This window comes from Pleurodeles waltl, chromosome 3_1, assembly GCF_031143425.1.
Source record: "Pleurodeles waltl isolate 20211129_DDA chromosome 3_1, aPleWal1.hap1.20221129, whole genome shotgun sequence".
NCBI lineage: Eukaryota > Metazoa > Chordata > Amphibia > Caudata > Salamandridae > Pleurodeles > Pleurodeles waltl.
In genome coordinates, this window is record NC_090440.1 from 964657985 (window position 1) to 964681585 (window position 23601).

The 23601-nt window shown below is 46.4% G+C and overlaps 1 protein-coding gene across 1 annotated transcript in view; it reads right to left on the bottom strand.

Annotated features, from left to right (window-relative positions):
- Window positions 1-23333, bottom strand: part of LOC138284827 (mucin-17-like) — a 94963-nt gene extending 71630 nt beyond the window's left edge. Inside the window, exons 1-2 of the mRNA XM_069224013.1 lie at window positions 23257-23333; window positions 20352-21104 (exon numbers count right to left, since the gene is read on the bottom strand). Of these exons, the coding sequence (XP_069080114.1) occupies window positions 20352-21104; window positions 23257-23317 (814 nt within the window). The 5' untranslated portion in view covers window positions 23318-23333. The remainder of the gene's footprint in view (window positions 1-20351; window positions 21105-23256) is intronic.
- Between the last annotated feature and the right edge of the window lie 268 nt (window positions 23334-23601).

Genomic DNA, 23601 nt, shown 5'->3' on the forward strand with positions numbered 1-23601 from the left:
GAACCTCTCCCTGTCACTCCCTTTTAGAGCCAGTAGATAGTCCCTCCCACAATCAGGAATATGGCTTCCCGTGTCAGTTCCCAAATTCTCCGTAGGTCCCTACACACCTCTGGAGCTACTTCATATGCCTGAGTCCACTGGTGTATTTCAACCCCCTCCTTAGAAATCAAGTCTGCAGGTATGTCAACCTTTTCTTCAGTACTGGACATGGTGCTTTTGCTTCTTGCTTCTCTGACGACTGACCTTGAGAGGAGACACTGCTGGCAGCTCTGGAGGGAGCTCTTCCACCATGCAGGCTGGCCCCCATCCCACAGGCGATGGCGGTCCCACCAGTCCTCCCAGGTGCAGACTTTGTTCCTACTTCCCCACAACTTTATTCCCACCCTCTGTGTGCTCACCAACCTTTCTTGCAGCCAACCAAGACCTCAGCAACTTTTGCAGCTGCTCCTTCCTACCTGTCTTTGTTGGCTTTAGGACTCTGGGCACTTTACCACTGCTAACCAGTGTTAAAGTGCATATGTTCTCTGTCTAAATTATATTGGTGATTGGTTTCTCCATGATTGGCATATTTGATTTAGTAGTAAGTCCCTAATACAGTGCACAGTGTGTGCCCAGGGCTTTTAAATCAAATACTACCAGTGGCACTGCAGCACCGATTGTGCCACTCATATGAGCAGCCCTTAAAAAATTTATAAATCCTGCCACTGCAGTGCCTTTGTGGGTAGTTCTAAACTGCCATTAAGACCTGGCAGGTGCACCCTCTTGCCAGGCCCAAATCTTTCCTTTTACTACCTGCACATCATCCCTAAAGTATGCCCAAGGCTCCCACATGGGCAGGGTGCAAGGTGTGTAAAAGAAAGGACAAGTTCTGGTTAGCAGTGGTTAAGTGCCCAGAGTCCTAAATACAACAAAAACAGGTTAAAAAAAAATAGGAAGAAAAAGGCAAAAAGTTTGGAGATAACCCTGCAAAAATGGCCATGTCCAACAAATGTCTTCAAGAAAGTGCAGCTGTCAGGTTTCTAAAGATGTCTTGGTGACATTATGGAAGTTTCCCTGGGAATGCATTTTGCCCATTGCTTACCATTGGCTTTTTCATTTATAACTCACATTTGCTTTTGTTCTGTCTACTGTATTCTTCCAACAATACTAGATTTCTGAAACCAGGCAGTTAAATCCTATTTTATCTTGTCACATTTCCTGTGCATTCTAAAACAGAAGATCAGACTATGGTGGTCATTCTGACCCTGGCGGTCTTTGACCGCCAGGGCGGAGGACCGCGGGAGCACCGCCGACAGGCCGGCGGTGCTCCAATGGGGATTCCGACCGCGGCGGTAAAGCCGCGGTCGGACCGGCACCACTGGCGGGGTCCCGCCAGTGTACCGCCGCCCCATTGAATCCTCCGCGGCGGCGCAGCTTGCTGCACCGCCGCGGGGATTCCGACCCCCCCTACCGCCATCCAGATCCCGGCGGTCGGACCGCCGGGATCCGGATGGCGGTAGGGGGGGTCGCGGGGCCCCTGGGGGCCCCTGCAGTGCCCATGCCACTGGCATGGGCATTGCAGGGGCCCCCGTAAGAGGGCCCCTACATGTATTTCACTGTCTGCTGCGCAGACAGTGAAATACGCGACGGGTGCAACTGCACCCGTCGCACAGCTTCCACTCCGCCGGCTCGATTCCGAGCCGGCTTCATCGTGGAAGCCTCTTTCCCGCTGGGCTGGCGGGCGGTCTGAAGGCGACCGCCCGCCAGCCCAGCGAGAAAGTCAGAATTACCGCCGCGGTCTTTCGACCGCGGAACGGTAATCTGACGGCGGGACTTTGGCGGGCGGCCTCCGCCGCCCGCCAAGGTCAGAATGAGGGCCTATGTCTTCAAGGAAGCTTGGTGTTCACTTCTTTCTCTGACGTAAAAGTGAGAGGATTTATTTTACAATCATGCTGGATATTAGAGGTGTACTTGAAGAAGGCTGTACAATGTTATTTTTTTCCAGCACTCAAAAACAATGTAAATGTTTGGAAATCAACTGTGCATATACGTCAGAAAGCATCAGAATTAGAGAAACACAAATGAAGCCCATTTTTGGTCATCTTGAAGTGTGGTGAAAACATGTATTTTAATACAATCAAAACAAATCAATACAATAGGTGAAGACATTTCCACTTGTCTTTGTGAGTTATACTTTTATCAATACAACTTTATGTTTGTGTAAATGTAATGGTAATTTGAGTTGAAAATGTTGTGCCTGTTTCAGTTTCAGTTTATCTATTTAACAGTGTTCGGTTGATTAAAACCAAACAATAACCAAGTAATTATGCATGCATGTCGTAAGTTCCCAATCTCTGGGAGCTGGCTCTGTAGTTTGACCAAAAATTTCACAAATCTGCAACTGAACTGTACATAGTCCCCTTTAAATCCAGCCAAAAGCACCAGCCTGCACCTGTGTAGCCCCCTTTGAAGCTATGCTGCTGGTTGGAGCCTTTCACGGTCCACCATAGTACTTTTCCAGAGGCATATCTGATGGATCAGTTTTTCCTAGGCCAGCCCGCAGAGCCGGCAGATACACGTCATATTGCTTTGCGTCCACCTGGGGAGATGAGCATACGTTGGAAGACAGCCCATTCGGTATTTCATAAGGGTTGTTTTAATCTGTGGATTGACTGCTACTCCCAGGTAAAACTGTCGGGCAAGGCTGTCATACGATGACAAGACGAGCCACGCTTGGCTTCGTTTTGATAGGGCTTCTTTGTCCATGAACTGTGAAAAAGATTTGGCACTTTCTTTCATCACACGCTTGAATTGATATGAGCTGAGTTGGAATAGTTGGTCTGCCAAGCCCAGTGCCACCAGAGAGGACTCAAAATAAAGACAGAAAGGACTCTACATCTCAATGCTTTAATGCCGTATGTTATTGTGGGTACTAGTTTGGCTTGAATGACCTTCTGTAGGGGAGGTATGTTGAACAACCAGTGGCGTTTTTAACGTGCTTAAATGCAAAAGTAAGAGAGATGGATTTCTGGCTGAGACTTTCCAGATGGGTCTTAAAGGAGCCATTGCAATCAAGAAGGACACCTAGGTATTTGTTATCGCGCACAAATTCAATTTTGCTGTTGCCCAGGTACCACAGGTGCCTCGGCCGCGCTGTCAACCTAAAGGCCATGATTTTTGATTTCCTCAAATTGAGAAGAGCATTTTTGTCTGAGAATTCAGCTGTTGCATTAAGTAGCCTCTGGAGTCCTATTCTGGTGTGGCTAAAAAGAATAAGATCGTCAGCATACATCAAGCATGCCGTAGCCGTTTTTCTTAATCTTGGTGGGTGACAGTTCACCTTGTCCAGTCTTGTTGGTAAATCAGCCAGAAAGAGGTTGAAAAGAAGTGCGAGCACGCATCCCTGCCGCAGACCCTGGTAGGTCACTAATTTGGCCCTCACTCAAGTATTTGTATGCAGAAGGGTTATTGCTTTTAACAGGTGACCCGGGATGCCCCATTTTGCAAGCTTAGACCATAATTTTCTTCTGTCTACACAATCAAATGCTACTTTATAGTCTATGAAAGAGAGGAAGAGAGGCTTTACACTGACATTTGTCGAAAAATAACGATACAGCCAGAGGGTTAGCAGTTGTGCCTACCCCTTTGGAGAAGCCCGTTTAAATGAACGGGATCAAGTTATTGTCAGCAGCCCAGGTTTCAAGTTCCTCCAACAGGATCCCCGCAAAGATTTTGGACTCAACGTCTACTAACTACAGTTAGTAGTTTGATGGATTGTTAGTTGAGCCCCCTTGAAAATTGGGGAGATGATTAAGCCTCTCCAAGATTGCGGAATGATATTGGTGGCAATTATGCTGTTATAGAGTTCCTAAATGTTTTTCCCAGAAAGTCCAATTCCTCTTTGTGTTACACAGTAGGGACACAATTAGGTCCTGGGGCTCTCTCCCTCCGTCACTTAATGATTCCCTTTCTCACTGTGTCTGAGAGAATTTGAGGGCAGCTGCGTGGCTGTGAAAAAAAGTGAGCAATACTTTGGGCCTGAACTTGACTGTTTTCCTGAGTTTGAAGACCCTCACTTGCGTCCCCTGAGTCGGGGGCCAAAGTGACAGGAGAGATATTGATAAAAGGTAGACTCTGAGAATGTTAATTGTGGAGTGAGGGTACGTTACAGAATTTAAGCTTTTTATATGTTTCCAAAACTGCTCATGCCTATTTGACTTCAGTGCAGACAGGAGCTTTGCTGCTAACCTGGCTGCCATGTCTCTTTTTTACACCCGGAGGTGGTCTCTGTAGGCAGCTCTGGAAATGGACACCTGCGCTCTCAATGCCTCATCTCTGGGCCCTTCCTGAAGGAGGCAGAGGGCGCTATTTAAGTTGCATTTAAGTATCTTTGTTTGCCACCTGAATGGAGTTGCTTGAGTACTGCAATGTTTTGTGCCTTGAGATCGTTGTTGACAAGAAGCCAGAAATTTATGTGCACACTCATCCCAGGCTACTTGTGCTGTTTCTTCAAGGTCAGTGTGATTCAGTTTAAAAGACCACATTCGCTTGGCTTTTCTTGCCAGGCCTGCTATGGTATCTGGTGACCATTTGAGTTTCCTCCTTTTGTTTGTATACCTTGAACCCTGCAGCGGGTCTGTAGGGTCATGATGGTCAATTGGATGAGTAAAGTGTAGCTCTTGTGCTAGATGATCGCTTTTGCCTCTGTTTGCTACCTGGAATTTCGATATTCAGCGGAACAAGGAGGATGATAGAATCATGAAGTCTACTAGCACTCTTGCTTTCTGATTAAAAAACATAAATGAGGGAGGTTGACCCGTGCTGTAATGGCCATTAGTGGATCGAACACCCATTGCTTAGAGGTCTTTTATTAGAAATTTCCATAACCTGTCACTTTTGTATGTTCTGGGCAAGAGTTGATCAGGGACCTGCCAAAAAGTGTTCTGTGCCATAATGGCCTCTTCAGGAAGCTCCGTACCCAATAGATTCATGTTTAAGTCACCAAATAGAATCAGCTCGGGACAAGGAACATTACCTAGAAGCGTTTCTACTTTCTCTTTAAGTTGCTGTGCACCCTACAGTTTACAAGCTTTTCTCTGGGGGAATACAGATAATCATTAGAGCTAGATGGAGGATGGAGGGGCCTTGTGACATGGAGAGAAAGATTGTCATTAAATTTTCGTACATGACTGGGGACATATAGTGGTGCCCCTTCATAGCTGAGCTGAGATATATGATGAGCCCACCACTCAAACGCCTGAAGCGGGCTCTCCTTGTTGCCGGAATTTGATAACTCACGAATCCTGGGATTGCAGGCGGAGTTTCTGTCCAGGTCTCCTGCAGCATTATTATTTGGAAGGGATGTTAGGTAGTTCAACAGGTTCATATCCTATTTTTCTGGCAGCCCATTGATATTTCAGGAGCATATTGCGGGGTTGGTTTTATCTTTTGAGCTGCTGGGAGTTGGCCTGCTCCCTCATAATTGTCTTGGTACTGTGCTCAGGGTACCAGGTAGCCAGCTCCAGTCATCAAAGGGTGAGGGAGCTTTGGAGCAAGGCAAGGGTGCTTGGGTTGCCCGTGCTGTTTGAGGGATAACAACTTGCTTTGAGAGTTCCTTGAAATGTCTCTAGGGACACGGGGCAGTGCCTGAGTCCCCCTGCTATCCTTTCGTGACAGTAGAAGATATGGATAGACAGGGTCAATTACGAGGGAGATGTGAATTCCCCAGTTCCTGAAAGACCCTCCAACTCCAAGTACTAAGAAAAAGAGGAGGTGATTACTGAGTGCACGGCGCTTCCACTCTCATAAATAGCTATATAATATGTATTATGGTGTACAGTGCAATTACTGAGGTTACACCTTCCAATAACCCTAACTTAGTAACACAATGTTACCACAACATACACATGAAGTAATCGCACATGTAAACAAATTAAACTCAGTGTGTTTTCTTAAAAACAAGGGAAAATTATATTCAAATCCAGTTTGTTATCCTTTCTTACAACAAATATTGTCATACACATTCAAACTTGTACCAGAGTTCAATGTTCTTAGTGTCCATAAATTAAATCATTAAATAATATCTCATGTAGAATCCAGATGAAGGTCCGAACTTATCTCAAAAGTTCTTTTTGCATTCCAATTCTTCCAAGCAAACAGGCCACTAGTACGTTAGTTCGTCCGTCCGTCAGGTCCGAACTTATCTCAAGAGTTCTTTTTGCATTCCAATTCTTCCAAACAAACAGACCACTAATATATTTATTGGTCCGTCCGTCAACATGATCCGGGGAGTACCCCTGGATTTCCTCAGGACCTCCTTGAAAAGTATTTCAGTTATCTTTAATGTTCACATAATAAATTCTGCACTTGTCCAATCTTTACAGGTTGTATTAGAGTTTAATTTCAATTTGTTATTTATCTCCTGCCAACGTCTGAATTGATGCCGAGCGAGTACGCTCTCAATTGTCGAAGTACTTGCTCTGCTACTTCAGCAGAGATCCATGTCACTCTGGTTGCTTCATTTATCTGGGAAGCAGAAGGCGGAATGAATTCACTGATACCATATCTGAAAGTAACAGACTCAGTAGACAGAGAATGTTCTCCCGGTTCAGCAGGTCGAATGTTCCCCTCGATTTATATTCCAGGGGCATCAAAGACGCTTTAGTGCTTATGCCACAGTTACAGAAAGTCGGTGCTGGAACCGCGGGGGTGGCCTAAGGGGAGGGCATCTTGCTGCAAGTCTTTGTTTGAAATCTAGTAACCTCCTGATTTGCTGGCACTGAAAATGTATGGTTGCTGCCCTGCACATTTCACCTGGAGGTTTCCTGTTATGCCACAACAAAGTAGGTCACCTTTTTCCTACCAAACAATTTTTACAAGCACTGCAGAGTTTTTTGGGGTTTTGCATCTCGCATTTCGGATGGACGAGCGAGAGGGCGGGGAGTGAGTGAGGAGCAGAGACGTGAGGACAAATGAGTTGGGAGACTGGGATATTGAAGCTGCTCCGCGAAGCTGCGCTGCTCTGCGTGGTCTGCTTGCACGATGTGCCAGAGGTGAGTGGCGGTACGGCGTTGGGGAGTGGCCAGGAAGTGGGGAGAGATGGGGTACAGTGTTTAGTTTCGAGGGTGAGGTCGGTTGATCATCAGAGCTGTGAGGGGAGAGTTCAGCGAGGCAGGGACAAGGTGGAGGCTGGATAGGGCTTGATAGGGCTGAGGCTATGGCCTGCTCTCCGGCCCTCTGCTCCCTCTCTTTCTTGTCCACCATACTATTGCTCCCTCCTTTGCTTTCCTCCTTGCCTCCCTTGCTTCCCCCCTTCCACCTCCCCCTATCCGCTGCCATCAAAACCAGCTCTCACCTTTGCCTTTGCCTTGTCTTTGCCCTTGCCTTTGCCCGTGCTGCCGGCCGCTGCTGCTCAGGCTGCCTTGGCTGTGGTCTGGGTGGGTCGGTGAGTAGGTGGGCAGGTAGGATGGTGGTTAAGGGTCTAAAAGGAACCCAGCATCCTTCTACGCCTCCTAGCAGTAGTGCAGTCCACTATAGCCCCGTGCAGCTTGGGAAACCTGCTTGTGCTCTGTGTCTGCAAAGGGTAATTCACGAGCGCTGCAGTAGTAGTGGGCTGCTGCTGAGAGCGCGTCCCGGGGTTCTCACGGAGGCAGCCCAGCTAGGTCTGGGTGTGGCTTGTGGGGTCCCGGTGAGACCTGCTTGTGAACCATTTTCTTCCAATTGCCTGTCCAAATGCATGTCTGCACTACTCCAGGTCCTCCAGGTCCTCTCCAGGATACCCATTGAAAGATTGCAGACAGCAGAGTCCTACCAGGTTACCTAACCCTGCTATCCGTTGAAATCACTGACCTAGCAATTACATGGCAAGAGTTCAACAAGGTGGTAAGGACCAGAAAGATGAAGGATAGCAGAAAGGAAGACATCTGGCCGAATCGGCTAAAATGTGGTCTGAAAAAACTAGCACCCTCCCCAAACTCCCGTCAGAGAAAGAAGCCAAGTCAGGGAAGGGGGGCTGAAATACCTGAAGCCCTAGCAAACATCATTGATCCAGCTGGGCCTTCGCAGGGCAGTAGCTCAATCACAGCAACTCAGGTGGAGCCACACACCAGGACTAATCAATTAGGCTCCAGGTCTGTGCAAGAAATCCTCACAGCTACTAAGCGTCAGTCTAAAATTGATGCAAAATGTATTTTTCTCAAGGATCCGGTTTCAACTACCTACGCAGCAGACTCACGTATTGCTGGCCTCCCATCTCCTCTGGAGCCAACTATTATTAGTCAAGTAGCTGCCTTCGGTTTAGCTGCAAACATATGATGTAGCCTTAAAGACCACTGGATATCAACCAAGCCCACTAACTCTCTCACTACCTGAGTTAAGTCATTGGCTTTTCAAGCAGCAACTAAGGGGGTCATTACGACCTTGGCGGACGGCTACCGCCGCCTGCCAGGCGGTAACCGTCGTGCGGCCGCCAATGCAGCCGCACTCATGCGGCCCCCATTATGACATTCCCGCTGGGCCGGCGGGCGCAAACCAAGTTTTCGCCCGCCGGCCCAGCGGGGATGAGGCCGCAACATAGGAGCCGGCAGTTGCACTTGTCGCGCTTTTCACTGTCTGCAATGCAGACAGTGAAAAGCTGGCCGGTGCCCTGTTAGGGGACCCCTGCACTGCCCATGCCAGTGGCATGGGCAGTGCAGGGGCCCCCAGGGCCCCCAGCACACCCCTTACTGCCAGCCTCTTCCTGGCAGTGCAAACCGCCAGAAACAGGCTGGCGGTAGGGGTGTCATAATCCCCAGGGCAGCGCTGCTTGCAGCGCTGCCCTGGCGGATTATCACCGCCATGGCTAAAATGGCGGGAAACTGCCGGCCCCGCGGTCGTAATAGGGCTGGAAGCACCGCCAGCCTGTTGGCGGTACTTCCGTCCTTTTAGCCCTGGCGGTCTCGGACCGCCAGGGTCAAAATGACCCCCTAAGTCTTCTACAGTGACACAGGTGCATCCAAATGGCCCTGGAATAGAGTTCCCATGTGCAGGCGAAGCTGGCAGTTGGGCAGAAAAACCCATAGTAGCAAAATCCACTAATTTTTCTCCCTCCTCCCTGGTCTCATTGGAACCAAGGCAGCCAGCAAATTTGGCAAGTTCAAATCACTCTCTATCACCAGGCCTGAATCAAGACTACTGATTGAGAGTCTGCCTCAATTATATTACTCCCAGCACAGATCAAGTAGACCTAGTGCCTGCCAACATTTGCTAAAGTATTCAATGGACAGATCTTGACTAAGCAAGCCCCTTCTCGACAGCTCGGCACCCCAAGGTTAACTAGTGACCCACACACAGCAGAATCCTTCTTTGCTCACTTCCCTGGAATCAGAGGCAATAGTGGCAAATTATGGTGGCAGAGACGGAGCCTTAGGGCAGAACCGTACCTGTTCCACTCCGCTCTCACCTGCAGTATCTTGCTCCGGCACCAGGAACCGACTTGGCATCTGCACACACATTGGTACTACCACAGATCCAGATATACCAACGGTTCTGAACATTATACAAAGCACATTCCAGCTCACCGCTGAAGCCCTTAACTCCCAGCCTACAAAAATGGACACTCAAATCAAACTGTTAAACACACTGGCAATTTTTACTTCAGGAACTAACTCAACAATTGTAGACCTTAATAACCTGATAGTCAGAGCCCAGAAATCTGCTGACTCCTGACTACCAGTCTGTTCTTGCACTTGTTCTCCAATCCTAGATAAGCTAAGATCCTTACCAGAAATCTTAAGTAGCGGCTTTGAGGATATGAAAAAAGCTCTGACCCAAAATGTGGTAGCCAACTCCAGGTTTGCTAGCGATATCAGGAGCGGCAATTCACCGCAGCCTCAAACAACATGCCCTCCCACTCGATTCCCTCTGCGGGGAGCATTCCGGGTCCCCTAAGTCACATGAACAGGAACCTATACATGGGCATCGAACCCCAGCAATCAACCAAAAAGAAGAGTCCCCTAAAACACCTTGAGACACAGGTCTCTAACTCATCGAGTAGTCCTTCTGACAAACAGTATTCAGGTCCAGTTATCAGCTCTGGGGCCTCTCTCCCTATCACAAGTGGCACTGCAGTCATAAATTGTTTGACATCTACACCCCGGGTTACATGCCAATGGAAAGGGCGAAAGCACAGGTTGAAAGCACTCGAGAAGAAGGCAATTATCTCCTTTAACAACCAAGCGGGCGGACTAAAATGCCATCCAGCTCACCCCCAGGGTCACAGACAGGGTCACAGATAGGTTATCTGGATGGCCAAAGCGGGACTGCCTTGTTAAAAACATCTCTTATTTAAGCATGCACCCCTTATGCAGAAATCAAGGGCAGCACCTCAGCCAATCCTCAAGTGTTGATGACAAAGCCCTCCCAGAGAACATCGCCCAGTCCTGCTAAATTGGAGAACCAGTCTAGCTCTATTTCTGTACTAAATCAACCTCAAGTAAGCATCTCTGATGAAGAACCCAGGAGCAACCCCATAGCCAGTTTTCACGAGCTCGTATACAAGCCTTCACAGAGAACATCACTCAGCGACCTCAGATTGGAGAATCAGTCAAGCCTTCCCTTTGAACAAAATCAACGCTCTGGCCAGCTTGGTATTTCCTAGATTGCTCCTCCTAATGCCAATCGTTGTGTTTCATCCAATGCATCACTCGCTGTTACAACAAATTTTGACATAGAGTCTCGCCTGGTTAAAATGTCCTTGAATCCATCATATAAGGGAATCTCCAGGTGGAGTGTGCAAGGGAGTCAATGTAATGTTGTGCCTGTAATGGCAGTACACTACCACACCATGCATGTTTTACTTTACCTCACTCACTCTACTCTGCACCATTCCACACCACTGCAGTGCACTCTGTAACATTCCACAGAACGCCAATCCACTCCATGCCATTACAAACTGCATCATTACACTCCACTCTGCACTACTCCACTCTATGCCACTTAATTCTATGCAGCTCTACTCTATACCGCTGTACTCTATGCCAGTGCACTCTACCACACACTACTCTACTATGTACCACTGCACTGTTTGCCACTGCACTCTACACCACTCCGCTCTGTGCTATTCCACTCTATGCCACTCTACTCTGCAGCACTGCACTCTATGTCACTGCACTCTATGCCAATGCACTCTGTACCACTCCACTGTTTGCTGGGTCACTCTATACCAATCCACTCTGAGCCACTCTAATCTACCCTAATCTACTCGATGCCTCTCTACGCTACCCCACTGTACTTTACTATGTACCACCCCACTCTACTGTGAAACAGTCTACTCTAGAATACTGCTCTTAGTGCCACTGCACTGGGCAGCACTCCACTCTGTGCTACTCCACTCTGCATCACTCTACTCTACTCTGTGCCACTGCACTCTGCTTTGCATCACTGCACTCTATGCCAATGCACTCTACACCACTTTACTCTATGCCACTGTACTCTACTCTGGAACACTTTATGCCACAGCACTATATACCACTGCGCTCTATGGCTTTGTACTCTATGTCACTGCACTCTACACCATTCTAGTCTACTGTGCACCATTGTACTCTATGCTACAGCTCTCTACCCCACTCTACCCTGCACCACTCTACACCACTGAACTCCAACCCAATGCACTCTACATCACTCAAATATGCACCTCTGCATTCTACGACGGTGTACTCTACACCCCTTCTCTGCCATTCTGAGCCACTGCACCTTAAGTCACTGTACCCTACTCTACAGCACTCTATTCTATGTTACTATGCCAATGCAATCTATGCCACTCCACTCTACATCATACACTCTGAATCACTCCACTCTGTGCCACTGCACTCTACCCTACACCACCCCACTCTACTATGCACAACTCCACTCTATGCTACTTCACTCTACACCTCTCTAGTTTGCAACACTGCAGTCTCCACCACTGAATCCTATGCCACCCTTCTCTGCATCACTGTGCTCTATGCCGCTGCACTCTACTCTACACCAATCTACTCTATCCAACTCTACTGTCACTCTACACTAATGCACTATATGCCACTGCACTCTACACCACTCTGCTTTGCATCATCCCACTCTACACCACCACACTCTATGTCAATCCACTCCAAGCCACTTCACTCTGTGGGAAATCGGCACCTTGTTGCAGTACCCCCCACGCACACTGTTTGCCTAATTTCTGAATGCAACTTGAACTAGAGTGCACTGGGATCCTGCTAACCAGGTTCCCAGTGCCAATGTTCTTTCCCTAAAACATTGTAGAGGTAATTGGATACACCTTTATCTACCTTTATAAGTCCCTAGTAAAAGGTACTGAGGTACCATGGGTAGTATGAGTAGGCCCCTGAGGGCGGCATCACTGATTGTGCCACCTCCTAGGGCCATGCATCCAGACACACCCAGCCCTTTCACTGCAGGCTGGGTGTCCTGGTGCAAACCTAAAACACAAACTCAACTTGGAACAGTACCTGTGTGCCCTGTCCACCATACACTGCACTTACTATGGGTAAGATACCCCTCCAGCAGGCCTTACAGCCCTAAGGCAGGGTGCTCCATATTATATGTGAGGGCATAGCTACATGAGCAATATGCCCCCACTGTGTCCCTGCCAGAACAGCCATTTTAATATATGTGCTGGACACTGGTCAACACGAGTTTCCCAGCTACATAATGGCTACTCTGAACCATGGGTTGTTTGGTTTCAAACAACTCAGAATTATAAATCCAAACTGGAACCAGTACTGGATTTATTATGAAATGTACCCAGGGGCCACCTTAGAGGTGCCCCCTGCAAAGGCTAACTAACCTGGCATGGAAGCTGACTGCTTCCAACCAGCCTGCCACCTCCAGGCAACTAATATACAAACCTTCGGGGAGAGCCCTGGCTCTCTGGTTTGTAAAACAATGCCCTTCCTGGGTGGAGGAGCTAACACCCCCTCCCTCAGGAATGTATATCGCCCTGGCAGTGAGCTTCAAAGGGCTATCGCCCTTGAAACTCAACCTCCAGACCTGCTGCTAGCAGTGGATGGCCTTCCCCCTTGCAAACTACCACTTTTAGAGGGAGCAAAGGTGGTAAAGCCGACAAAGGCTAGGAGGAGTGGCCTCATCTGGCAAACACCACCCCAGGGTGTTGCCTGCGAGGTAGACCCTCTTTTTCAGTTTCCTCCATCTTCGAATGGAGGAAATTTACCAATAAAGTTCAGGGAAGTTACCCTTCCCACAGGAAGTGGTCACTATAGTTGGTGTAGCCACCCAAACGGAAGTGTCCCATTGGACACTGCTAGTTTTCCCCTAAAACACCCACTAAATTCAATATTTAGTGGGCATCCCTAGACCAAGAAATTAGATTCAAAAGGACAAAGAAGAAAACAGCTCCTAAGAAGACCATAGCAAGAGAACTGAGGACCTGCTGCATCAGAAGAAGAGCTAAAACCCTGCCTCTGTGTCCCGACAATCACCGCTGCAGAGGAGCTGACCACTGGACTGACCTCAAAAGACCCCAGGGACCTCCAGGATTTGCAAATAGCCTGAGATCTCCCTCCTGAGTGGAGGCACCACTCAAGAAAGCAGCAAGAACCAACAAGCAAGTGAGGGTCACTTCACTGACTGGCTGATATCTCTGCAAATAGAAGTTGTGGCCAGACCCAACAAAACACCGACAACAGCCCACACAAGACCTACAAGTGTGCCAGCTTTGGTGGCACTGTGCCCTCCAGTGGTTGAGTTGTGCCAATACCCCAGGTACTGGCCAGTGCACATCGGACTCCAGGAAAACTAGCTCCCCCAGAGCTGCAAATGGAGCAAGAGGAAGCCCCAGTCAAGGGACTTCAGGAACACCTAGATCTTCCACTAGAGTGGCACAGTTGTCCTGTGAGCCCCCCCCCCAAAGAACCTTACCTCCAGCTCCAAAGGGCTCCATTGCACACAGCTCCTGGATCACCAACTCACCCTGCATCCAGCCGCCCTGCCCCTTGCAATGAGGAACCAGCTGTGCTCAACGGGTCCCTAACCCCTTGCGACCTCAACAGCCCAAGGGGACCCCAGGGAACCACCTTTAAGTTTGCAAACCATCTCCTTTTCCAGGCGGCCCCTCCAAGTGGCCCTGTGCCTGTTCTAAGAGACTTTCCTGGTCTGCTCCCACCCAACCGGGAGCCGTCAGAGGCTCTCCAACTGGCACAAGGTGCCCACTGACTACTTTGACCATTCTGCAAAAGAATAAAGTGGAACCCAATTGTACCATTTTTTAATGCATTTTAAAAGTGACTGCCTATTGATTCCTATGGTGGGTAAAAACGCACAGAAAGACTAACTTTATTTAAACTTTTAAAAATGATAACTCATAGCTCAAAAAGTACTTAATGTATCTTGACCATCTTAACTTTAAAAATTATATAAAAATGTGAAGTATTTTTATAAAATTGGTCTCAAGTTATTCCTTGAGTGTGTGTGGTGCATAATTGATAGTGTGAGTACAACAAATGCTTAGCACTTCTCCAAGATTAGCCTAACTGCTTGACCAAGCTACCCCAGACATTAGAGCATTAGGTGATCTAGTTGTTGCCTCTGGAAACCAAAGTGTGTTTGCCTGGACCCCCTTCACAGTGTACCTAGTTTTGTGCACTACATTGCGGGTCAGCCTCCTACACACTCTACTTTTAAACAATTTAATTTACACATCTCTATTCCGCTCTGCACTATTCTACTCTATACCACTCTGCTCCAGCCCACTGCAATCTACCCTGCACCCCCCCACTCCATGCCACTCTATTCTATGCCACTGCACTCAAGGCAAATGCACTCTACAACACTTTACCCAAAGTCCCTATGCTCCGCTACAGCACTCTACACCAATCTACTCTGCACCACTGCATTATACACCACTATACTCTCAACACTCTACTCCATGCCACTGCACTCTATGCCACTCTAATATACAGCATTGCACTCTGTCACTGTAGTCTGCACCACTCTAGCCTCTGCACTCTACACCAATGCACTCTACTCTCTACCACCAAACTCTACCACCAAAACTCTATGCCCATCTACCCTGTAACATTCTACTCTGTACCACTTCACTGTATGCCACTGCACTCTACTCTGTATCACTCTACTTCACTCTACACGAATGCACTCTATTCCAGTGGACCCTATTCCAGTGTACTCTATGCCACTACACTCTACTTTACTATAATCTACTGTGCACCACTGCACCCTATGACACTGTACTCTATGCCACTGCACTCTACTGCTCTTTACTCTACTCTTCACCACTCTGCTCTATGATAGTGCACTCTATCCCCTCTACTATGTACCACTACTCTTCACAACCGCAGTCTACACCTCCCCGGTCAAGGCCACTCCAATCTAGTCCACACCACTCCGGTTTATGCTGCTCTACTGTTCTCTACACCAATAAAGTCTACCTCTCTACTCTATGCCACTGCACTCTACCCTGGGCCACTCCACTCTACAACATTTCAGTCTACTCTGAAACAATCTACCCTCCGCCACTGCACTCTACGTAAATGCAATTTACTCTGCACCACTATGCCAATGTGCTCTACACCACTTCACTTACAACCAATGCACTCTAAGCCACTGGACTCTACATAAATCTACTCTGCCCTACTGTACTTTACACCACTTCACTCTAGGCTGCTCTACGGCACTACACTCTATGATACTCCACTCTGTGAAGCTCTACTCCATTAAACTTCACTCCACTCTGTTCCACTCTATGCCAGTTCACTCCACAACACTCTATGTCACTCTACAAACTCCTCCACTCTACTGTGCTCTATCCAACTCCCTCTATGCCACTCCATATCACTTTGCTCCACTCTCATCTATGACACACTACTCCACTCTAATCCTCTCCACTATTACACTCTAAGCCACTCTACTCTACACCACTCCCCTCTCTGACATTCTATGTCACTTCACTCTATGCCACTTGACTCTAAAACACTCTACTCCACTCTATGCCACTTCACTCTCCGACATTCTACTCTGCTCTACATCACTCTTCTTTGCAACACTCTACTCCACTTTACACAACACCCTCTATGCCCCTCATTCTTCTCTACACGACTCAACACTCTATGCCACAACAATCTAAGACACTGTACTCCACTTTGACACTTTAGTCCACTCTATGCCACTCAACTCTATGCCCTCCCACTCTGACACTCAACTCCTGTGACATCCACAACCCTCTACACCAACACACTACTTTATGCCACTTCATGACACACCACTTCACTCCTCTCCACTCTACGCCACTGTACGCCACTCCACTCTACTCCTCTTTATGACTCTCCATTCCACTCCACTCTCCTTTCACTCTCTAACATTTAGCCATGCTGAACAGCAGCCATACTGGTGTGCAACATGGCTAAAACATATTGGCAAAGCCAATGGATCTTGCATAGGTGGGAACTACTGGTGTTGCTAATGTGTTTGGTAGAATAGTCATTATTAACTCTCTTGGGGAAATATTTTCTAGATGATATTAAGGGCACAAGATGTATGTCCGACAATATCCTGGCAATTATATTGTGGTATCCCACCTTTGCTACATTGTATAAATATTTTTTTCTGTGGTAAGGCTCAAAGCCCACAATAACTCAATCATATATTTAGGGTACAGTTTTCTCTCTAGTCTTGATTGGGTTGAATGTTCCCAAGATATATTTGTTTTATTTTGGATGCAATGTAAATTTTTATACATTCTTCCTTTACGATTTCATAAGATGGCTCTTGAGACTGGTTTTAAACTTGTTGAATGTGGATGTGGCTCATATATCAGGACATAGGGAATTGATGTGATAGGGTTATACCAAATAAAGAGACTAGCATCTCGAGGCTCCACATGGTAGTTTAGGTGTGACCTAAACTAACATGTGTAGTAGGCCACTGTCAGTGAGGTAGTAAAAGTAAGTGGCATGAGCCAATTTTAACACAATTTTCACTAGCTTGCAAAACTTGGAAAGAGCCATGTTTGTAGATGTCAACTATCAAGCTTATGGTGACAAGGCAGTTTAGGGTGGGTGTCTTAGCAAGTCGGAAATGGCCCTAGTTATACAATTAGGCACCTCATCTGGCAGAGTTAAGGGATACTGAGGCAAGCCCATCAACAGACTGTTGCAGTCTAGTTTCTAAGTAGTAGGCAATTTATGGAAAGAAGGTATGGTTGTGTTTTTTGATTGTTTATGACCCGGTATTGTACTGCTGTGTTGCTTATGGTAATGAATTCTTTCATGTGCATTAAATGGTTAAACACTATGCCTCAATTCCTACCTGTCAAGGCAAAGGTCAAGCTCTCAGGAGGTAGAACACAGAGGTTAGATATGTGATGAGAGTAGAGAAGAAGGCAAAATTGAGGACTTACTTCCATCTTGAAAGAGTCAGGAATAAGAGACTGAAAGGCCATCTTTTGTTTAGTAGTAGAACGGTAGTCATAAGTGCAAGATTGGAAGTAGGGAATAAAATGAATATTTGTATGTCTTCAGCACAGAGAAGGCATGAGCAACCACAAGAGAAAATTATGTCACCAAGTGAGGCGATGAAGAAACACAATAGGAGAGGACTCTAACGATTAGTGGGGAACTTTTAGTGAAGATTTGTCAGTGTGGCTCTTTTGAAGTCCCACTGCATGATGAATGAGTGACTAGATATGTAGGAGGAAAACTGCTGAAGAACTGTATAATTGACACCAATGGCTTTGAAGCAACAGGACAGTGTGGAATGATCCACAGTACAAACAACTGCAGGTTAAAAAGAAAAAGGATGGAAGATAAGTGGTTGTGGTAAGCAGAGAAGATTAAGTTGGCAATGTGGGAGAATGCTGTTTCTGTAGAATCAATGGCAAGAATCCAGATTGGAAAGTAAACCTGGGTGTTATATGTGAGTAAGGTTCAGAAGTGTTTTGGTAGAGGTAAAAACAGAGGAACTGATTTACAAAGGTAAAGTTACAGTTTTGCTTGAGTTTACATTGTTTGCAATTTATGAAACTACATTTTAATTGTACATTTACGAGTTCAGAGACTCCGCAGTCGGGGCGGAGAACTCCGCACATACAAATATAGGCATGCCATTTTCTTTCATGTGAGGAGTTCTTTGTGAATCAGGCTCAGAGTAGATTTAAAACACTATGGGCATATGGTAGTTAGGAGGGAGCAATTGAAATACATTGTTGGACAGAGGAGTGCTATCCGGGAAAGAGCTAAATAGTTACCATTTTGAGAGATGAAGAGATTGGATGTTGCACAAGATGACTTAGCTTATTTCAGACTATTGAAGAGTTTCAAAGGAGACGATGGAGGGAAGTGTAAGAGAGTGATGGAGTACGGTGGGGTGAAGGATGGAGGTAGAAGATGAGTAAGTAAAGTAGAAAGGGTGTCTCTGATTTTGGTTATCTTGGAGACAAAGCATAATGCAAAATCTGTGGCCGACAGTGTGGAGTGTATGGTGGAAGAACATTATGAGGGGATGAATTTATTAATAAAGCATGAATGAAGTGGGGATGTGAATGTAGTGATGCGATTAGGCTTTCAGAGTATGCAGATCTGGCATTGCCCAGAGTTAGAGACTGTTCAAAGAAAGTCCGTAGATATCAAGGTTTTATGGGTGAAGAATATGTTCATGCCTTTTGAGTAGGAGTGTCCTCATCTTGGTTTTCAGCGTGCACATGTGTGCACCAGGGCTGTGGACATGGACAGTTGGAGAGAATTTATACAGGGGACTGAGTGTACCAAATACTTGTTTATTTGTTTTGTTGAACAAAGCAAAGGATGTGGAGTGCTGGAGTGGTGTAAGGTAACTTATAAGATGAAAGGTAGAAAGTGTGAGGAATGCTTTCTTTTTGGTAAAGCAGAGTGAGTGATGCGTGTGTGGGGAGACAGTATATTCAAACACACAGAAGCTGAAGGGAGAAATCCTTGCAATGAGTCCAACCATTGGTAATCACTCAGAGTTACAATCCAACTCATCATTCTTTTGCCCAGCATACATCCTCAGTTTGGACCCAGCCATATACAAATCAGTCTTAACCTTGGTTTAATAGAAACAGTCACCCAAACTGCCAGGCCGGGTCCTGCCTGAACCAGAACACAAACAACTCAAGATCGGTTTTGATGTCATTGGGTACGTCAGACAACTGTAGCTTGAGTTGGAATGCTGCACCAAGCGATTGTCAGTAGTTAGACAAATTGCAAGTGCTCTCTCCATCATCTTTTGTGATTGTTTGGTGACAAGCTATATTCACCAAGAAAGATTATCAACTATAAGGATGAGGTACAATGATTTCCACTTTTTTTGTGTAAGTGTGGTGTTTGTCATCAGTAGTGAGTGGTCTCAGAGTCGCTGTGAGAGGTGATTTTTTGCTGTTGAATGGTGAAGTTTAGGTAGATATTGAATTGCCAAGTAGCATGAGAAGGAGAGCAAGTTGAAATGGGCCACTGACAGTGTTAAGGTATTCAAAGGATGGGCCAATTGTGTCTGGTAAGTGATAGAGAGCTACAATGTTTTCTTTGAATGGAGAAATATAGGAGTGGAACGAATTTCAAAGAATGTAAGCAGAGTGGTGGAAGAGACTGAGGGTTGCTTTCGTGGTGTTTGAATGAAGGAGGCACAGTAGATGTGCAGGGTGGTTGGAGCAGCAAGTGTATAGGGTCAATCCATGATTGCTGTAAAGTGTAAAAGTGGACTGTAGGAATCAAAATAATTGGTTATGCTGAAAGCTTTATTGCAGACTGTTCCTTCATTCCCTTGGCAGAAAAATTCAGAGTGTTCCCTATGGCTGAGATCTAAGTATTTGAAGCTCTGTTTGGGTGTTTAGCGTGCGTGGGTAAATCAAATGGTGCTTATATGGTTTTAGGGGTGTCCTACAGAGTATCTGAGGATGCAGTAATATGGAATATAAGAAGACGATGTGGGGATGTTTATTAGTGACAACCATGCCATACCCTTGTGAAAAAAACAAAATATGAACTTTTTTCAGGGAGTCTAAAATATAACAGTCGAAATACGAGCCTACAGAGGTTTGGCATTCACAATATCAACACTCACTATAGTCAGATATCCGCCTGCTCCAATGAGCTTTGCAAATTTTACACATCAGAGCCTACCCCCTAAAACACCCTACAAATTGCCAAGTCTCTTTGGTGATTTTTGTTCTGATAGATGCTGATCTAGGGATCTTTGTACATTTGACCCACAGCTTTTACCTGTCTTTATCTACAATGCACTATCTTGTTCAGAAGATCTGACTGCACTACTTTGCTTTATACTCCTTGAGACGGTCTTCTAGTGCCCTTCTGCCGTAGAATCAGAAGGTTAGGAGAGAGGGCTCTTACCTGTACAGTAAACGTCAAAGTGGAGCATCCCGCTGAACTTGTAGATGAAGAATCCGTTGTGGCTCGATTTGGATGAGGGCACTGGACAGGCTTTGACTTTGATCAAATCACTTCTTGTGCAGTTTGTTGAATTTGACCACACTGTATTCTTGAACATCGGCACAGACCGAATCCCATCTCCCAAAGCTGGATGGCTTCCAACTTGCAGAGTATAGGGCTCTGCTGAGCCACATTTAAGGCCGCCAGCCACACAACCTTCCTGCATTCTCACTCCCTCTCCACCGATGTACCGGAACCAGCCAAAAAGGTAGCGGTCAGTGGAGAACTGGCCTTTGGATTTAGTTGTAGAAAGCCGACTGGGGCCATATATCTCCTGGTAGTTACTGCAGGGATCAACACACTGAGGGATCTCGTTAACAAGGAGACAGTCCTGGTCAGGGTTACAGATGGTGGAGCCGCATGCTGCTGGGTGAGTTTGCATGCACAGGTGGTTGCCCCTGAAGTCTATGCAGGTGTTTCTGGGGGCGCACTTGTTCATGGTGACGTCATTACACTCCTGAACATCCACGCAGTCCTTACTCTTCTTATCCCATTTGTACCCCGAGGCACAGCAGTCGTCATTCTTGCAGTTGGACCTAGCGGTGCATTTAAAGCCATCACCAAAATATCCAGGTTTGCATATACATGTCACATACCCCTTATTTTCGTAAATATTAGCAAGGATTGGGTGGCAGTCACTGGCTCTCAGTGCATCTAGAGGGGAGAGAAAAAAATAAGAAAAAGGTTGGTGATGGCCACTCCCATCCACTGCTGGTGAAGGGCAAATACGTTTTTCATCTAGATTTCTTTGAAAACATGTGCTGGAAATGCTAGACTTTGAACTTAGGACACATTTAAAAAAAAAAAAAAAGTCATCTTTTAGGTTTAGTATTCCAACCTCTAAATGGACCCAATATTGTTTCACCACTTTATACCAATTTTTCCAGCGCCCAATTGTTTTTGTACTCTTTATTAACCAATTAATATTTGAATAAAGTTTATGAGAATTTTTAGACATAGTGATATGCATACAATGTCATCTGGTTTAATGCCAGGGCCGCTGGAAGGCCATTAGGGAACATGAAAGATTCAATCATGTGTCGGCCACAGCATCACCTTTCATCATTTTAAGTTTGATGAAACGAGTACCGTGGAAGACAGTAAAACAAAAGATTTGTTCAGAGGATCGAATTACCAAAAGGCTGGTAGGAAGGGATGGGCTAGAGCATGGATATTCAAAGTAGGGCCTGGGGCCGCATGTGGCCCCCCTGACCTTTACATGCGGCCCCCTGGGCAACAGGAGTAAAGGGCTGCTGTTCATTGGATCCAGCTCTAAAAATAAAAGATCTTAAATATTTTGTGGTTAACTGGTGGAAAGGAAGTAACTAGAGAGTCCTTAGCTTCACTTAAGAAACAGGTTCATTTTTAAAGACATCTTGCAGGAAAAGTATAAAAATACAACAGTTGCTTCAAAACTCAAAAGTTTATTATGTTAACATGATGAACCTTTCAACCTAAGTACAAATTAATTTATCATTGCAATGAGAAGTATTAATTTAAAAGTGATAGTTTTCAAACATGAATTCAGAAATATTAATTCTTACCCTACCCTGACAAATATGCCTTAGTGAATTAAAGAGGCAAGTCAGATGTTCTGTGCACTTTTTGAGTGGCCTGGGTTCCTACTGTACATGAACAATGTTATAGTTTTTAAATCAAGCACAGGAGCATATTTTTACAGTGTAGATGCTGATATTTTGCTGTCCTCATATGTGATAATGACAAAAAGGAGGGAAAGTGAAAGTAAGCAATTGTCTAGGATCACACAATTTGTAAAAGTGGGGAAGAGGAGATTAATCTCAGGTTTCGTAGTTTCATATTGCTCAAATCAGTCACTAAGCGTATATCCTTCACTTCGCCTACCCATAGCTAGCAGCCAATCCCCCTAATTCCCTCGCTTGACCGCCTTTCCTCTGGCAATCCATGCGGCCCTCGGGCACATCACAGACCAAACTTTTTGGCCCCTGTGAAAATGTTTGTGAGTACCCATGGGCTAGAGCCAGATACCTGCCAGTCGCAGCACTGAAAGGTCAGTGGAGAGGGAGTAGGTAGCATCATATCAGGCACGCATTCGAGAAGCAGCAGGACCACAGTAGTGAAAAGTTAGGGTTGCCTAGATCCCTAGTCGTCTGCAACAGTTACATCATATGTCAGGAGCAGGACAGAAAGTCGTGCTGGGCTGTATTGGAGTAATTTATAGATCGAGTATTTTTGAATAGCTGCAGGGCTGCATTAGACACTCCAATGTGAAGAGCACGGACAAGAAGGCAGTGATGCAGGGGTGGAGTAGAAACCGTGTCAGACAGGCAAAAGCTAAGTAGGTCTTAGTCACACGGAGACATGTAAGCCATTTTCTTAAAAGGTGAGGGCAAGATAGTGTGCTACTTCTGTGATACTTTTAAGGTCGGCGGGAACAGGACAGATCAGTCAAGTCAGGTGCACCTCTGAGAGGAGAGCACGAGCTGGAGCAGCGTCAGTCACTTTCAGACACTTGTGAAAGGACAGTAGTGCTAGGGCAATTAGTACATATCACAGGTCTGGTAGGTTGGTAGGCGCTGTGGTAGTTCAGGTATTTGTCCGGCAACCTTGTGAAAGGCATTTGCGGGACGTGGCAGAGTCGGTCTAATGTCAAGCACATGTGCCCATCTTGTATGTTAATGTATGTGTATTTATGGGGCACCTATTATATTTCAGGTGTCACGTACCTCTCGAAGGTCACGTCAGTTAATAGTCACATGCACCACCCTTACCCTTGGCATCCCAGAGGCACAGTTGGTCAGGGTGCATTATTGAGCTTGGCACTTACTGTCTGGATTCGAGTCTCCAAAGCAGGCGAAGAGCAGCGCGAGGCCCAGCAGCGCCTTCATATCCACCCCTGGCTCACACCTGAAAAAAACCATACAGCATCTTCAGTGGCCGTCTACCAGTGTAGAGAGGCAGGAGCGGGGGTATAGTTAGGAATCTTCCGTGTTAACCCTTGGGCAGGGACACAGAGTGAATATGCACCAGAAACATTGTTGTGACCATGGGAGGTGAGGAGATAGAGAGGGACCGTGCACCAGAACCCTTGCTTCTACACCAAAATGGGAGACAGAGAGTGATGGTAACCAGAGGAGCTGTACCTAAGTGAGTCGAGGATTAAGGAGATTAC